The 15,097-nt window shown below is 38.1% G+C and overlaps 1 protein-coding gene across 4 annotated transcripts in view; it reads left to right on the forward strand.

The window, feature by feature from the left end:
* The window catches only part of LOC134527127 (uncharacterized), a 131,136-nt gene that overhangs the window by 41,709 nt on the left and 74,330 nt on the right, over window positions 1-15,097 (forward strand). For all 4 annotated transcript variants that reach the window (XM_063359513.1, XM_063359512.1, XM_063359516.1 and 1 more), the window contains one exon: window positions 1,500-1,719. In XM_063359513.1, the coding sequence (XP_063215583.1) occupies window positions 1,500-1,719 (220 nt within the window). The remainder of the gene's footprint in view (window positions 1-1,499; window positions 1,720-15,097) is intronic.

The raw sequence follows: 15,097 nt of genomic DNA on the forward strand, positions 1-15,097 counted from the left end.
CCTGCTTGAGTGCCATGTAGGACCTTTGTTGGTTTTACACACCCTAGAATACCTTGAGACTGTGGTATCAACTGACTCTCAACCGTGTCAAATCCATGTCGTCCAAGCATGGCGTAATGAACTGTCAGGAGACAGCATATTCTGACTTGTTGAAGTCGCTTTCTACCCTGCCATTGCCATATTTAAATCTCCAAAATGTTCATTAGATTAGTTTTGGTCTCACCCCCTAGATAGTAGCTTTCAAAATATATTAATAACGTAGCTACATTGATTGTGAGAAGTAATGCATCACTATTATCAGGCAAACAAGCCAGGGAAAAATATATTAATTAATTTTGGTATTCACATATTTTGTACTGTGGCATACCACAAATACTGAATCTCATTTATGTAGAATACCTTTTTTTATTACAAAACAAAATTAAGGTTTTTTTTATAATTTTACAATATTAATTTCTTCTACTAAACAATTTGTCGTAAATTATTTAATTAGCATTATTAAGCTAGCACTTTGGATCCGAACCTTCCGCCTCAGTTTTTTTTTTGCTAGAAATTATGGGCTCGCACAACAGATAGCGTCACATGTCGCACACATCATGCTTTCAGTTTCCACTGTAAGAGCCGCACTTCTATATGAAAACATTGTAGAACTGGTTCTTGACCGAGCCTGATGGTGGATAACAAGTATGAATTATAATTTCCGTCGTTAAACTCAGTGACTTTCATAAAATACGGTCCTTTAAAAGTATCTTCACAATCAATCATAATTATTCACTTCAGCCAATGTTTTGGGTGTTCTGCAAACATGGTGCGGATCATCAGCTGGACAAAAAGTGGCTTCACGCAGTGTCCATGTAGTGGTGCATGCATGTCAACCCAGTGGGCGTCTAAAACAATCGGCGGCCAATCAACAGATACCATGCAATATGTTGAGTAGTACTTGTGGGATTGTAAAGTCCATACTGATGGTCAAATACGCTGTGAAATGATTGTCTCTTCTTTTCACCCCTCTCTCCCCCCGTTCAAAGACAGACGCGGTCAGCGTCGAAACAGCTCCAGTAATAGCCTCGACAGCTAGTAAAGGTTTGGATAGAATTCGGCCAGATCACAAGCTCTCTGGGTTTTCTGAGGGGTCACAGATTTGAGATGGACTTAGTAAAGTACCATGTGATTTTTTAGGATGATTTTGTTATGGATAATCACAGGTTAGCCGAATGATTAGGACGGTGTAAGTTAAGATACGGTAGTGATGCTGGGATGGGTTCCCTCAGCCTCTCATTGTGGCTCCTCTCCAAACACCTCCAAGTTGCAGTGAAATGACATATCAATTTCCCTATGACTTTAGGGAGCCCGTGTTCGTAGGATTCAGCCCTCATGGGAGTGCATGCCAGTAAATCCAGCATGTTAAAACACTTCATCATTCTGCTGAATGACTGTCCACTTTTCATTGTTAAAAAAAAGTAAGGTGTCCTTGATGTATGTTACTGTTTTTTCTGCAGTTGGCTTGTGCTCCGTGCTGATCGACTTACCGTACGACATAGTGAGTGTGAAGTTCGTGCACTGGACTTGGCACGACACCGACCCGAACATCTACGACCGGCACTACTGGGTTCCATGGACCTCCTACTACTTCCATGCGTCGTTCGCCGCCAGCCTGACATTCTGGTTCCACGCGAGCCACCGCTGGATCGCTTCGCCCGAAAAGTGGCGCGCCGGCAGGTGAGGAGCGATGCGCGTTGTGTTCAGCTAGCTGCGGCAGGAACATAGCGCTGCTCGCTCAGTCCTCCAGAACTCGTGCCACCGCGAGTGCTCCACCCGCGAGTAACGACGAAAACAGAGACCTGGACTCAGCGCTCACTGCGCTGCCATCTGGTATGCCTATCCGATTACGAGAGAAATGATTCAAGTGAAGTGCGGCACACAACTATCGAATCAATAAATGGGGACAATTTCTTCTCCATCAGTAGTATATAATAGTATTAGATGGGACAGGCGCCAGGCGGTGGTGTGTGGCGGCTTCTGCTGCCTTGGAATCTACATCTCCGATGACGTCACGGCGGCCATCTTGGATGACCGTGACCTTGACCTTTGACCTTGAAATTTGACCTTCAAATTAAGCCAAAATTTGTAACATTCACCAAAATTTGCCCAATTTTCACCAAAAATCGGCAAAAATTCTAGTTTTTTTTTTTGGAAAAATTCAGTCAAACATATATAAAAAAGTTTTTAAAAAATGTATCTTTTCGAGGGAAAAATTTTCGTTTTTGTCCTGAAAAATTCAAAAATTAGGATTTCGAAAAACCTAAAACTTTTTGCCTTAGAAAGAACACATATACCTAAAACCAGCTTAAGCATACATGTCTACAGCCTCCGATAAGCCGTTTCTAGGAATAGGATGCCATGACCACTATTTTGAATAATGATGTCACCGTTGCAATTTCCGTTACGGCCGTCATCTTGAAAATCTTTATTTATTATTCAATATTAATAAAAATATAATCAATAACATATTACTTAAAAACCACCGTTGCACATATCGTTTCGGCCGCCAAATTAGTTTTTATAAATGTTGCATGTTTCATTACGCCCACCATTTTAGTTAAGTATGGTGTCATCGTTAAACTTGTAGTTACGGCCGCCATATTGTATTCTATAAAGGTCGCACTTTTCGTTACGGCCACCATATTGGAAAGCCGTAATTTTAATGGTAGAAATTCAGAAAAAATTTCAAAAAATATGTAAAAAAATATAACAAAATAAAAATAATATTAAATAAGCACCGAGGCCTTGAAAACTTCGGTTCAAACCCGGTACAAACAAAAAAAAATATTGTCGATAGATCCTTCCTCCACAGGAGCCACCTGCAGACTGACCTCCCACCACCAATATCAAGGCATATATCATCAGCTAGTATGAAGTCATGTCCGCCATATTGTTTTCGTCTGCTGGAGACAGACATCTTGATTTCGTCTATAAGAAAGTGATACCGTCACACTAGTTAAAATTTTACCTTTTAGAGTGCAGTAATCATTTATTATTATGGAGACCCCCAGCATCTTGTCATTTAGGTGCCATCATGGAATTGTGTAATTATTCAGCTAGAAATTCGGGGGAAATCCCAAAATTCATTCAATAAATTTATAATCAAAGTAAGGATTTATTCAATCAGTTCATATACTTTGTTCGATTCCTGGATGATGCAAAAAATATTAATTTTATGTAAAAATAATAATTACAACCAAAAATGTTCAAAGTCCTAAAATATTAATAGATTCCTAGCCAAACAACAACCTGTAAGCCGTTATGAACGCCATCTAGGAAATACGTATTTATTTATCTAGAAAACCGTGAAAAATTCTTAAATTCATCGAAAAAATAACTTATTAATTAACAGATTAATAGGATCGATTTCCGTCCTTGGTTCAATCCCTGGACAAAGCAAAAATAAATAAATAAAATTAATACCTCAAAAATGACAGGTTCTAAAATAAAACACTGAAAGTTCATTTTAAAACATTATTATATTACATAATTTCTATTCTAGTACAGATACAATTGCAAAAGTTAATGACTAATTCTCAGCTCCAATCGGTTTATACTAGACATAGACCAGCCAGAACCTTTACTGACATAGTCATCCTCTTCTTGATAGAGTTTCTGGACACAATATTTAACAGTATGCTTCGCATCGTCAGAACTGTAAATTACAGCAGCCGTTGTCTGAAAGCACACTTCTTAACTTTGTGCACGAACGTATATGGCTTACCATATACACAGTCCAACCACAAGTTATATTTGAAAGGACCGTTTGTTGCTACGTCAACAATAAGCTGAATAATATTGTTCTATTTGATATAAAAAAGAAAATAACAAATGTATTTTGATTAATTAAACGTATTTATATAATAGTAGGCTTTCAATGTTCTACGAAAATGCAGACTGCGCCAAGTAGAAGCGATTATCATATACCTGTAGAGCACCCACCACAGTCTTGGGTTTAGATTAATGTCTAGACTTCATAGCAATCGGTTGCTGCTCACGAGTTTTCAACTTAAACCGAGGAGTCGTACTTTCTGCAGGTAGTTCAGCAGTAGGTGCACGGACTTCATCATTACATTATTTCGCATGATGTCACAAACTATCAATTGGTGTAAACCAAACATTACACTCATCGCAGCGAAACTTCGTACGATTAGATTCTCACACATTTGCTCCGCTCATGTCTTCGTGCATCATGGGAAAATGCGAACGACATATTACAGTAGCTGCAAGGATACCGCGATGATGAAGACGAACCCGAACCATATGTCATTGTTACTGCAATTGTACCATTTACAGGCATACTCTTATGCACATCAATCATTCGATGTTGCACAGAAAACTTTATTTTCTGCCGCGCAGCAGGACCTATGCATGTGTTCATGTGTGTTTTCAAATTATATTTTCTGGTATACTGCTTATGATATTTCTCACAACCAAACATTTTGCGAAGAGGATTCTTAGCACCTTCTCGGTTCTCATGTCGACGAACATTGCTGTTGTTTGAGAAAATCTTGTCGCAATAACAGCACCGATGTTCGTTAGTTGTTGTCGAATCACCAGCCATTTAAGTCTCCATCGAGGGCAAAACGTTGTTCATCGTGGTTTCCTGCGCAACCAGCTCTGTTGTCATTAAGCTCTCTTTTGCTGGTGGTACCACGACTGCTGAAGTCTCCTCCAGTGTTGTTGACATCTTTGCCAACGGGATCTGCTCCATCTTAGACGTAGAAGATGTACAACTTCCATCGAGTTCGCCGTTAATGACGCTAAATTTGCCATCGTGTTCTCAAGAGTTTTCAAGAACAAGTAATTGCGTGACTTATGCACCATATGAAACAAAATAGGTATTCGTAACACCGTCGACGACAGTAACAAACTAAGAGACCTGATGTCTAGGACTCGTTTATATACATGCTCCCGATGTAATAATACGCTAGTTAAATAAAGTACCATTTACTATAATACACAAGTCAAAACAACATTTAAAAAGAAGCATATATCATCGATAAAATTCGATGCGGTGTGATAAGTTCTCGTCTCATGAATTCGATCCCACCAGTATACAATAGGCTCCATGGGATACAATTCTCGCCATCAGATCCATCGACATGTGGCTCCAATGCTCCAATTACCCATCAGCTTAAAGTGCTCCGAGAGCTCCAGCAGCTCCAAATCTCCAACAACTCCAAAGCTACAATGCTCCAACAGCTCCAACAGCTCCAAATGTTCCAGTGCTCCAAATTCTCCAAATTTCCAAGCTCCAACAGCTACAATTTTTGAACAGCTCTAAACGCTCCAATGCACCAACAGATCCAAATCTCCAACAAATCCAAAGCTCCAATGCTCCAGCAGCTCCTACATTTTCAATGCTCCAACATCTGCAAATGCTCCAACAGCTCCAACAGCTCCAATGCTCCATTGGCGCCAAATGCTCCAAAGCTCCAGCAGCTCCAAATACTCCAACAGCACCAAATACTCCAAATCTTCAAAGCCATAAATGCTCCAAATGATACAACAGCTCAAAAGCTCCAACAGCTCCCAATACTACAATGATCCAACCACTCCAACAACTCCAAAGCTCTAAAGCTCCAACAGCTGCTAAGCTCTAAAGTTCCAACAGCTATGAATGCTCCAACTGTCTATGGCTCCAATAATCAATGACGTCAAAAGTATTTGACTCCAAAAAGTCAAAGGTCTAGCGCTATTTGACTACAAGACAAAGAGGCTCCGAAGCTACGAGGCTACAGGACTGCATGTATACATGAGTACTTGACTACAAAGCTACAAGTCTACAAAGCTCCAATTGTCGCATCTGTCTTCGACGGAATTTTCTCTTTGGCTCCAAATGCTTCAAAAGCAGGCACTTGGTTACGTAGCTAAAAGTCTACGAGGCCCCAAGGCATCATGACTACGCGACTACGAGCCATGAGGTTACGAGACTACATGACTACTAGCCATGAGGTTACGAGACTACGCGAATACGAGTCTACAAGGTTACGAGACTGCGAGGCTACAGATCTACGAAGCTACCAGAACACAAGGTTACGGGGATGCGAGGCTACAGGACTACGAAGCTTCCAGAACACAAGGTTACATGATTGCGAGGCCACAGGACTACGAGGCATCCAGGACACACAAGGCTACGTGGCTACCACAGACTACTTGGCTCTAACAGACTACTATATCTCCAGTCAGTGGTGAGAGTTAAGTTATCTCATGCAAAAGAACTTGTTTCAAGTAGTACCGATTTTTGGCATGAGATATTGTTACGTGTTGTTTTGAATAATAATTTATTTATTATATGTGCGATGCAGGATGATCATTAACGATCGCAAAAGAAGGAAGGCTTCGTTAGACAGCAAGGACAACGAAGTTCCTCCTTCGCGATAGTGTTGCTTATCCGTCTTATCACATATTATTGGACTGAATAATGATATATATTGTTTAATTCCACCTGATAAAAATATTGTAAGTGCTGATTTAGTAGCAGAAATTCTCAATTTGATTGCAACTCTGGATAAAATGGCATGACTCATTAAGTAAAAAAACCTTCATGCAGAGATCGATTTCTCACCAATAACCAGAAGCACTTGGAGAAAACAATCAGATTTATAGCCAGGAATAATCAGAAGCACTTGGAGAAAACCATCAGATGTCTAGCAAGGAATAATCAGAAGCACACTTAGAAAACTTATGATAATTTTCCTTAAAATCAGAAAAAATACAGATAAATAAAAATAAAATAATAATAAAAATAAAAACCAATAAATTGATAAAAGTTACCAAAACCGTTTTTGCCAGCTTGTGAACTGCTCATTTGTGGAGCAAGGATAGAGTTCTAGTACAAGCCAGAATGTTTGTAATTTATCATCCCTGTTTGTTTTTATTTTTATTATTATTTTATTTTTATTAATTTTAAATTTTTTCTGCATGTTTTGTGAATTTAAGGAAAAATACTGTAAGTTTGTTCCGTGTGCTTCCGATTATTCCTGGCTACACATCTGATGGTTTTCTACAAGTGCTTCTAATTATTCCTGGCTATACATCTGATTGTTTTCTCCAAGTGCTTCTGGTTATTGGTGAGAAATCGATCTCTGCATGAAGGATTATTTACTTAATGAGTCATGCCATTTTATCCACAGTTGCAATCAAACTGAGAATTTCTGCTACTAAATCAGCACTTAACAATATTTTTATCAGGTGGAATTAAAAAAAAAATCATTACTCAGTCCAATAATGTGCGATAAGACGAATGAGCAACACTATCACGCAGGAGAAACTTCCTAGTCGTTGGTGTCTAGCGACGCCTTCCTTCTTTTGCGATCGTTAGTGAGCATCCTGCATCCCACATATAATAAATAAATTATGACTCAACACAATACGTAACGATGTCTCATGCCAATATTCGGTACTACTTGCAACAAGTTATTTTTCATGAGATAACTTAACTGTCACCGCTGACTGGATCTATTGTAGTCTGTTAGAGCCAAGTAGACTCGTAGTCACGTAGCCTTGTGTGTCCTGGGTGCCTCGTAGTCCTGTAGCCTCGAAATCACGTAACATTGTGTTCTGGAAGATTCGTAGTCCTGTAGCTTCGCAGTCTCGTAACCTTGTGTTCTGGAAGCTTCGTAGTTCTGTAGCCTCGCAGTCTCGTAACTATGTACACACGTAGTCGCGTAGCATCGTAACCTCATGGCTTGTAGTAGAGTAATCGTGATGCCTTGGAGCCTCGTAGACTTTTAGTTACGTAAACAAGTAGCCATGTAATCTTATAACATAATGCTGTTGGAGCAGTTGGAGCCAAAGAGAAAATTCCATCGAAGACAGATGCGGCAATTGGAGCCTTGTAGATGTGTAGCTTTGTAGTCAAGTACTCATGTATACATGCAGTCCTGTAGTCTCGTAGCTTCGTAGCATCTTGCTCTTTTAGTCAAATAGCGCTAGCCCTAAAAATATTTGGAGTCAAATACTTTGTAGCTGAAGAACATTGGAGCTTTGGAGCTGTTTGAGCTTGGCGATTTGGTTTTGTTGGAGATTTGGAGATGTTGGAGCTGTTGGAGCATTGGAGCTTTGGAATTGGAGATTTGGAGCTGTTGGAGCATTGTAGCATTGGAGAATTTGCTGCTGCTGGAGCTCTTGGAGCACTTGAAGCTGATGGGAAATTGGAGCATTGGAGCCAAATGAAGATGGATCTAGTGGAGCAAATTGTATCTCTTGGAGCCTAAGGTATATTGGTGGGATCGAATTCATGAGACGAGAACGTATCACAACGCATAGAATTCTTTCGATAATGTGTGCTTTTTTTTAAATGTTGTTTTGACTTGTGTATATAAATGTGTAAATAAATCATTATTTGACTAGCATATTATTCACTCGAGTGCGTGTTTATAAACGGTCCTAGACAACAGGTCTATTAGTTTGTTACTGTCATCGACGGTGTAACGATCACCTATTTTGTTTCATCTGGTGTATAAGTCGCACAATTACCTGTTCTTGAGAACACGATGGCAACTTTAGCGTCTTTAACGGCGAACTCGATGGAGGTTGTACATCGTCTGTGTCAGCGACATCGAAGATGGAGCAGATCCCGTTGGAAAAGAAAACAACAACACTGGAGGAGACTTCAGCAGTCGTGGTACCACCAGCAGAAGAGAGCTTAATGACTACAGAGCTGGTTGCGCAGGAAATCACGATGAACGACGTTTCGCCCTCAATGGAGACTTAAATGGCTGGTGATTCGACAACAACAAACGAACATCGGTGCTGTTACTGCGACAAGATTTTCTCAAACAACAGCAATGCTCGTTGACATGAGAAGAGTGAATGTTTTAAGGATCCTCTTCGCAAAATGTTTGGTTGTGAGAAATGTCATAAGCAGTTTGCCAGAAAAGATAATATGAAAACGCACATGGACACATACAGAGGTCCTGCCGCGCGGCGAATGATTGATGTGCTTAATAGTATTCCTGGAAATGGTACAATTGCAGTAACATCGGCATCTGGTTCGGATTCGTCTTCATCATCGCGGTATACTTGCTGGTACTGCGATATGTCGTTCGCATTTTCCCATGATGCACGAAGACATGAGCGGAGCAAATGTGTGAAGAATCTAATCGTACGAAGTTTCGCTGCGATGAGTGCAATGTTTGGTTTACACCAATTGACAGTTTGTGACATCATGCGATAAAATGTAATGGTGAAGTCCGTGCGCCTACTGCTGAAGTACCTGTAGAAAGTACGACTCCTCAGTTTAGGTAGAAGTCTTGTGAGCGGACAAGCAAAAAAAAAAAACAGATTAGCAGCAACCGATTGCTATGAAGTCTGGACATTAATCTAAACCCAAGGCTGTGGTGGGTGCTCTACAGGTATATGATAATCGCTTCTACTTGGCGCAGTCTGCATTTTCGTAGAACATTGAAAGCCTACTATTATCTAAATACGTTTAATTAATCAAAATACATTTGTTATTTTCTTTTTTATATCAAATAGAACAATATTAATCAGCTTATTGTTGACGTAGCAACAAACGGTCCTTTCAAATATAACTTGTGGTTGGACTGTGTATATGGTAAGCCATATACGTTCGTGGACAAAGTGAAGAAGTGTGCTTTCAGACAACGGCTGCTGTAATTTACAGTTCTGACGATGTGAAGCATACTGTTAAACATGATGTCCAGAAACTCTGCCAAGAAGAGGATGATTATGTCAGTAAAGGTTCTGGCTGGTCTCTGTCTAGTATAAACCGATTGGAGCTGAAAATTAGTCAATGACTTTTGCAAGTGTATCTGTACTAGAATAGAAATTATGTAATATAATAATGTTTTAAAATGAACTTTCAGTGTTTTATTTTAGAACCTGTCATTTTTGAGGTATTAATTTTATTTATTTATTTTTGCTTTGCCCAGGGATTGAACCAAGGACGGAAATCGATCCTATTAATCTGTTAATTAATAAGTTATTTTTGCGATGAATTTAAGAATTCTTCACGGATTTCTAGATAAATAAATACGTATTTCCTAGATGGCGTTCATAACGGCTTACAGGTTGTTGGTTGGCTAGGAAACTATGCATCTTTTAGGATTTTGAACATGATTGGTTGTAATTATTATTTTTACTAAAAATTAGGATTTTTTTTATTCATCCAGGAATCTAACCAATGATATGAACTGAGTGAATCAATCCTTACGTTGATTGTAAATTTATTGAATGAATTTTGGGATTTCCCCAGAATTTCTAGCTGAATAATTACACAATTCCATGATGGCACCTAAATGAAAAGATGGTGGGTGTCTCCATAATAATAAATGATTACTGCACTCTAATATGTAAAATTTTAACTTGAGTGACGGTAGCACACTCTTATAGACGAAATCAAGATGTCTGTCTCCAGCAGAGGAAAAGAATATGGCGGACATGACGTCATACTAGCTGATGATATATGTCTTAGTATTGGTGGTGGGAGGTCAGTCTGCTGATGGTTTCCATTGAGGAAGGATCTTTCGTCATTTCTATTTTATTTTTGATATCACCGGGTTTGAATCGAGGTCTCCGATCTCCATGAGGTAAGTAGGTTTTTTGAATAATAATCTATGAATTTTTTATTTATATATATCTTTATATTTTTTAATTTTTTTTTCGATTTTCTAGCATAAAAAGTACAGATTTTCAAGATGAAAACCGTTACGAAATTTGCATTAATTTTTTTAAATAATATTTTTTGAATATCTATTTTTTATAATTTTAAAGTTTTTTTTTGATTTTATAGTACGTATATTATGTATTTACAAGATGGCGTCCGTAACGAAAATTTGTAATCGTTTTTTAAATAATATTTTACTAACATTTAAAGTAATTTTGTTATTAATTTTAGATTTTTTTCATTATAATCGGATACCTAATAATAACAGATTTTCAAGTTGGCGGTATGACATCACACTATATTTCGATATATACCTTAGCATAAGTAGTGGGAGGTCAATCTGCCGGTGGCTTCCGTCGAGGAAGGATCTGTCACCATTTTCATTTTTTGCCCTCACCAGGTTTAAACCGAGGTCTGCATAATGTATGTGCGTTTTCAAAATAATTTTTTGTTATAATTTTTTATTTAAATTTTTTATAAATTTTTTAATTTGAAGTATCGTGAAGGGGAAGGGGGAGGTCCACTTCACTTCACCTCAATTAAGTTAGTAAATAAATAAATAACAAAATGAGCATTGGCCCTAGTAATAGGGTCAGGCAGAGTGCCAGACGTGTTGTGCGAAAAGTTAAGCCAAAAACCCCTAAAGAAAATTTCATAAATATCGTGGCAAAAATACATAGCTTTATTATTATTTAACTCAAGCCCCATATGAATATGGAGGGACAACACACGACAAGTGAAATGCCAATAAAGAGGGAGCAATGTTAAGTACAAAAAATTACATAAGTACATGTGATCCATACAAATAGTCAGTATACAATTTACGTGCTATCGTTATTAAAATTCGTACAAGAAATTGCTGTCTATCCGGACGTGAGAGGTGCGGCGGAGAAAAATGGCATACTTCCCAAAGGAAAGTGGGTCAGAAGCAAATAACAAACTCGAAGTGAGCACAAGGCAAACAAGGAGGCCAGGAGAAATTTAACCTTAACAAAACACATGGCCTCGCAGAGAACATAAAAAAAAAATAACTAGGGAAAGCCAAATAATGCAATTTAGGTAAAACACACTGGCAATGCAAACCAGATAATTACAAAATAGAGTCGGTGTCCTGCAAGCATTACTTTACGAGCCCAAAAAAGAAAGCAAACATGGACGCAGAAGGCAAACTACTGAACTATCAAGAAAAAAAATATAAGACACTCTACGAGGTGGTGAAGAATGCATTGTGTGTGTGTGTGTGTGTGTGTGTATAACCCCAACCTTGAATGTGTAGGTGAGTGAGCGAGTGTTGAGACTTATACACCATTCACTAATAGACTCTGCTCTTCACTAAGCAACACCTGCATTATGGGTAGTTAAAATTGTAACCCTTTTGTACCTATTACCCTTACAGCAGGGAGAACCTGGCCTCACAATTGGCCCAAGGGGACTAAATCAAAGGGAAAGAAAAGGTTACGTTAAACAAAACAAAGAGCAGAGCTCAGTGGTATAAATATGTTTCAATAATTTTGCAAACAACTACTAATATGCGCATCTCAACAGCGCTCAAATACAAAAATAGCTTTACTACAACAATCAGAGTAAACTTAATAATCTCAAAATTCAGGTACAAGACAAAAACTTTTATAGGGGTGGGTAGAGTGTTCTTTTTTGTTGTTGTGGGTTCACAGGCTTCACCACAAGTTCACTACAAGTGCATGAACTCTTACTCCATTTTCATACGCTATATACAATAACAATTTACCTGACAAAAATTCTAAAATACTATTATATTTCGTTTATTCCACCCCGAGAGCTCTCCTATAGCAAGTCCCGACACTCTAAAAAATAATTTAAATATGGTAATGTACCCACAGTATGACTATATAGTTCTATAAAATTTTATATAAAAGTCACAATTAGTATGACAAAATTTTCATAATTTCGTCGATCGCACAAGACAGCCTCAGATGAGTATGAATAAAATATTTTAGCTATCGTACATTTAACATTCAATAAAACATCTATAGTAATAATTTATATCTGACCATAATTTATCAGTTCTCTATTATTTTAATCTCTTACAGCTCATAAAGCTTCATGCCACTCAAAGTATCAACAATATAAATATATAGTTCTATAAAAAATTTATATAATACATTTAACATTCAATAAAACATCTATGGTAATAATTTATATCTGACCATAATTTATCAGTTCTCTATTATTTTAATCTCTTACAGCTCATAAAGCTTCATACCACTCAAAGTATCAACAATATAAATATATAGTTCTATAAAAATTTTTATATAATACATTTAACATTCAATAAAACACCTATGGTAATAATTTATATCTGACCATAATTTATCAGTTCTCTATTATTTTAATCTCTTACAGCTCATAAAGCTTCATACCACTCAAAGTATCAACAATATAAGTATATAGTTCTATAAAAATTTATATAATAATCTCACTAATCACGCATGGCAGGCTTTTTAACTGCCAACTTCATTACAACCATATTAGCTCCAGGAAATCATAAGTTCTTGATTGAGATAAGCATAGAACCACAGGTCTATTTTAATTGCACTCCAACCTACGGTGGCGGGCAGCATGCCAACAATAAAATGCCTAAAATATTTCCGGCAAAACTTAAATCACCAAAATTCTAGAACTTATTTAAGGAATCTAGTACGATTTAATTCAAAAAGTCACGCGGTTTCCTCTCTCGCACAACCCTTAGGCATATAATAATCAAACCCTTTTTAATATCTCATAACTTCTTACTAGCTCTTCACCATGCCCAGGGACTCAAGGAAAAAATATTTTTCAAGACTCACCCCTTCAGTTGCCATCGGGAACAGGACGACGCACAGTATAAATAATTTAAAAAGGCCATTTAAAAGAAAAGATCACTACACCACCATTATACAATTTAAGGACATCTGCACAGCTGGGACGCCGACTGCAACCACCGACTCTCGAACCAACTGCATTCCATACGACGAACCATTTAAACTTCGTGGAATTTCGGTCGCTCTGCTACTGACGAAACTTCATTTCTTCCCAAATTTCATTAAAAAAAAAAAAAAAATCCGTCGAGACGATCTATTCCCTTCCTCCGCAATAAACAGGAAAAATCAAATCGTAGACCAAATTTAAGTTTATAAAATGTTGTCCTCCTCCTGTGCCAGCTGCTCAAGTTGACTCGGTAGACTAGTCTCACACCTACTCGCTCATTCCACAACCCGCCATGTCGTGTCGAACACCAAAAGAAAAAAATATTACATAAAAAAATTTCATAACTTCTTAAAATAATTTTCTCACACGCGCCGATGCTTACTCGTATTTAGAAAAGAAAAGACCACTATTATCTTGTCATAAAATTTTAGCCATAGCTCAATCGTAGCTTCTTTTCTTCTCCTCATAACTAGCCCGGGTCTATGCTGATATATTCCTCGGCGATCGAGGCCTCGACTGGGGGTTAACTGCACTGCATTTCCCCGCACGAGCCTCGCGTTGCGTTCTCAAGCGTAAACGCGCTGAAATCTGTCTTCTCCTCTCGTCCACGATTTACACGTAAATCAAGTAAAGTGAAAAACATTTCTTGAAGTCGTGATGTGCATTATTCACCGGAGGTACCTATCATAGATCCACACTGACCGTCTGGCTCCACTGCCAACTCGCGAGTCCCTTTCTTTTTCTCTGCCCTCTGTCCAACGCTGAGCTTGACCGGTCGCTTACCGCGCATGCGCGGTAGCTAATTTCAACAGTTCACCGCCTGCAGCGCTGCACGGATAAGCCCGTCTGCTAGCGTACAACTCTCGAGCAAAACACTACCAGATGGCGCGATAGGTCACACTTTCCGACAACGCGCGGACACGAACAAAAAAAAAATTTGTGACGCCGTCACAGGCGTCACAAAATATAGTCATGCAAATAATTATAGTTTGGGCGCCGTATAATAAAAGTTAATTCTGAACACTTTATCAAGTATCTGTCTATTCTCAGGTTACGTATATAATAAATTACTTGAATTGAAGTTAAATGTATTTTGTTTTAAAACCAAAACAAAACCCTACAACGTGACAAATTCCTGAACAGAATCGTAGTAGCTATAGAAATTATGTTGGTCTCAACTTCTTTACGAACCAGTAACACATTAAACAAACAGAACTCATAATTGAGGGCATTCAAAATGTATGTTTGAGTACTGCTTCGCAGTCTCTTGTATGACTCTACGTTAAATACAATCCTTACTAATATTATAAATGCGAAAGGAACTGTCTGTCTGTCTGTCTGTTTGTTACCTTTTCCCGGCTGAACGGCTGAACGGATCGTAATGAAATTTGGCAAGGAGATAGATTATATCCTGGGGATGGACATAGGCTATCTTTTGTCTAAAAAAAATAAATTTTAAACGGGTTAAAAAAA

The sequence above is a fragment of the Bacillus rossius genome, chromosome 1 (assembly GCF_032445375.1).
Source record: "Bacillus rossius redtenbacheri isolate Brsri chromosome 1, Brsri_v3, whole genome shotgun sequence".
Lineage (NCBI taxonomy): Eukaryota > Metazoa > Arthropoda > Insecta > Phasmatodea > Bacillidae > Bacillus > Bacillus rossius.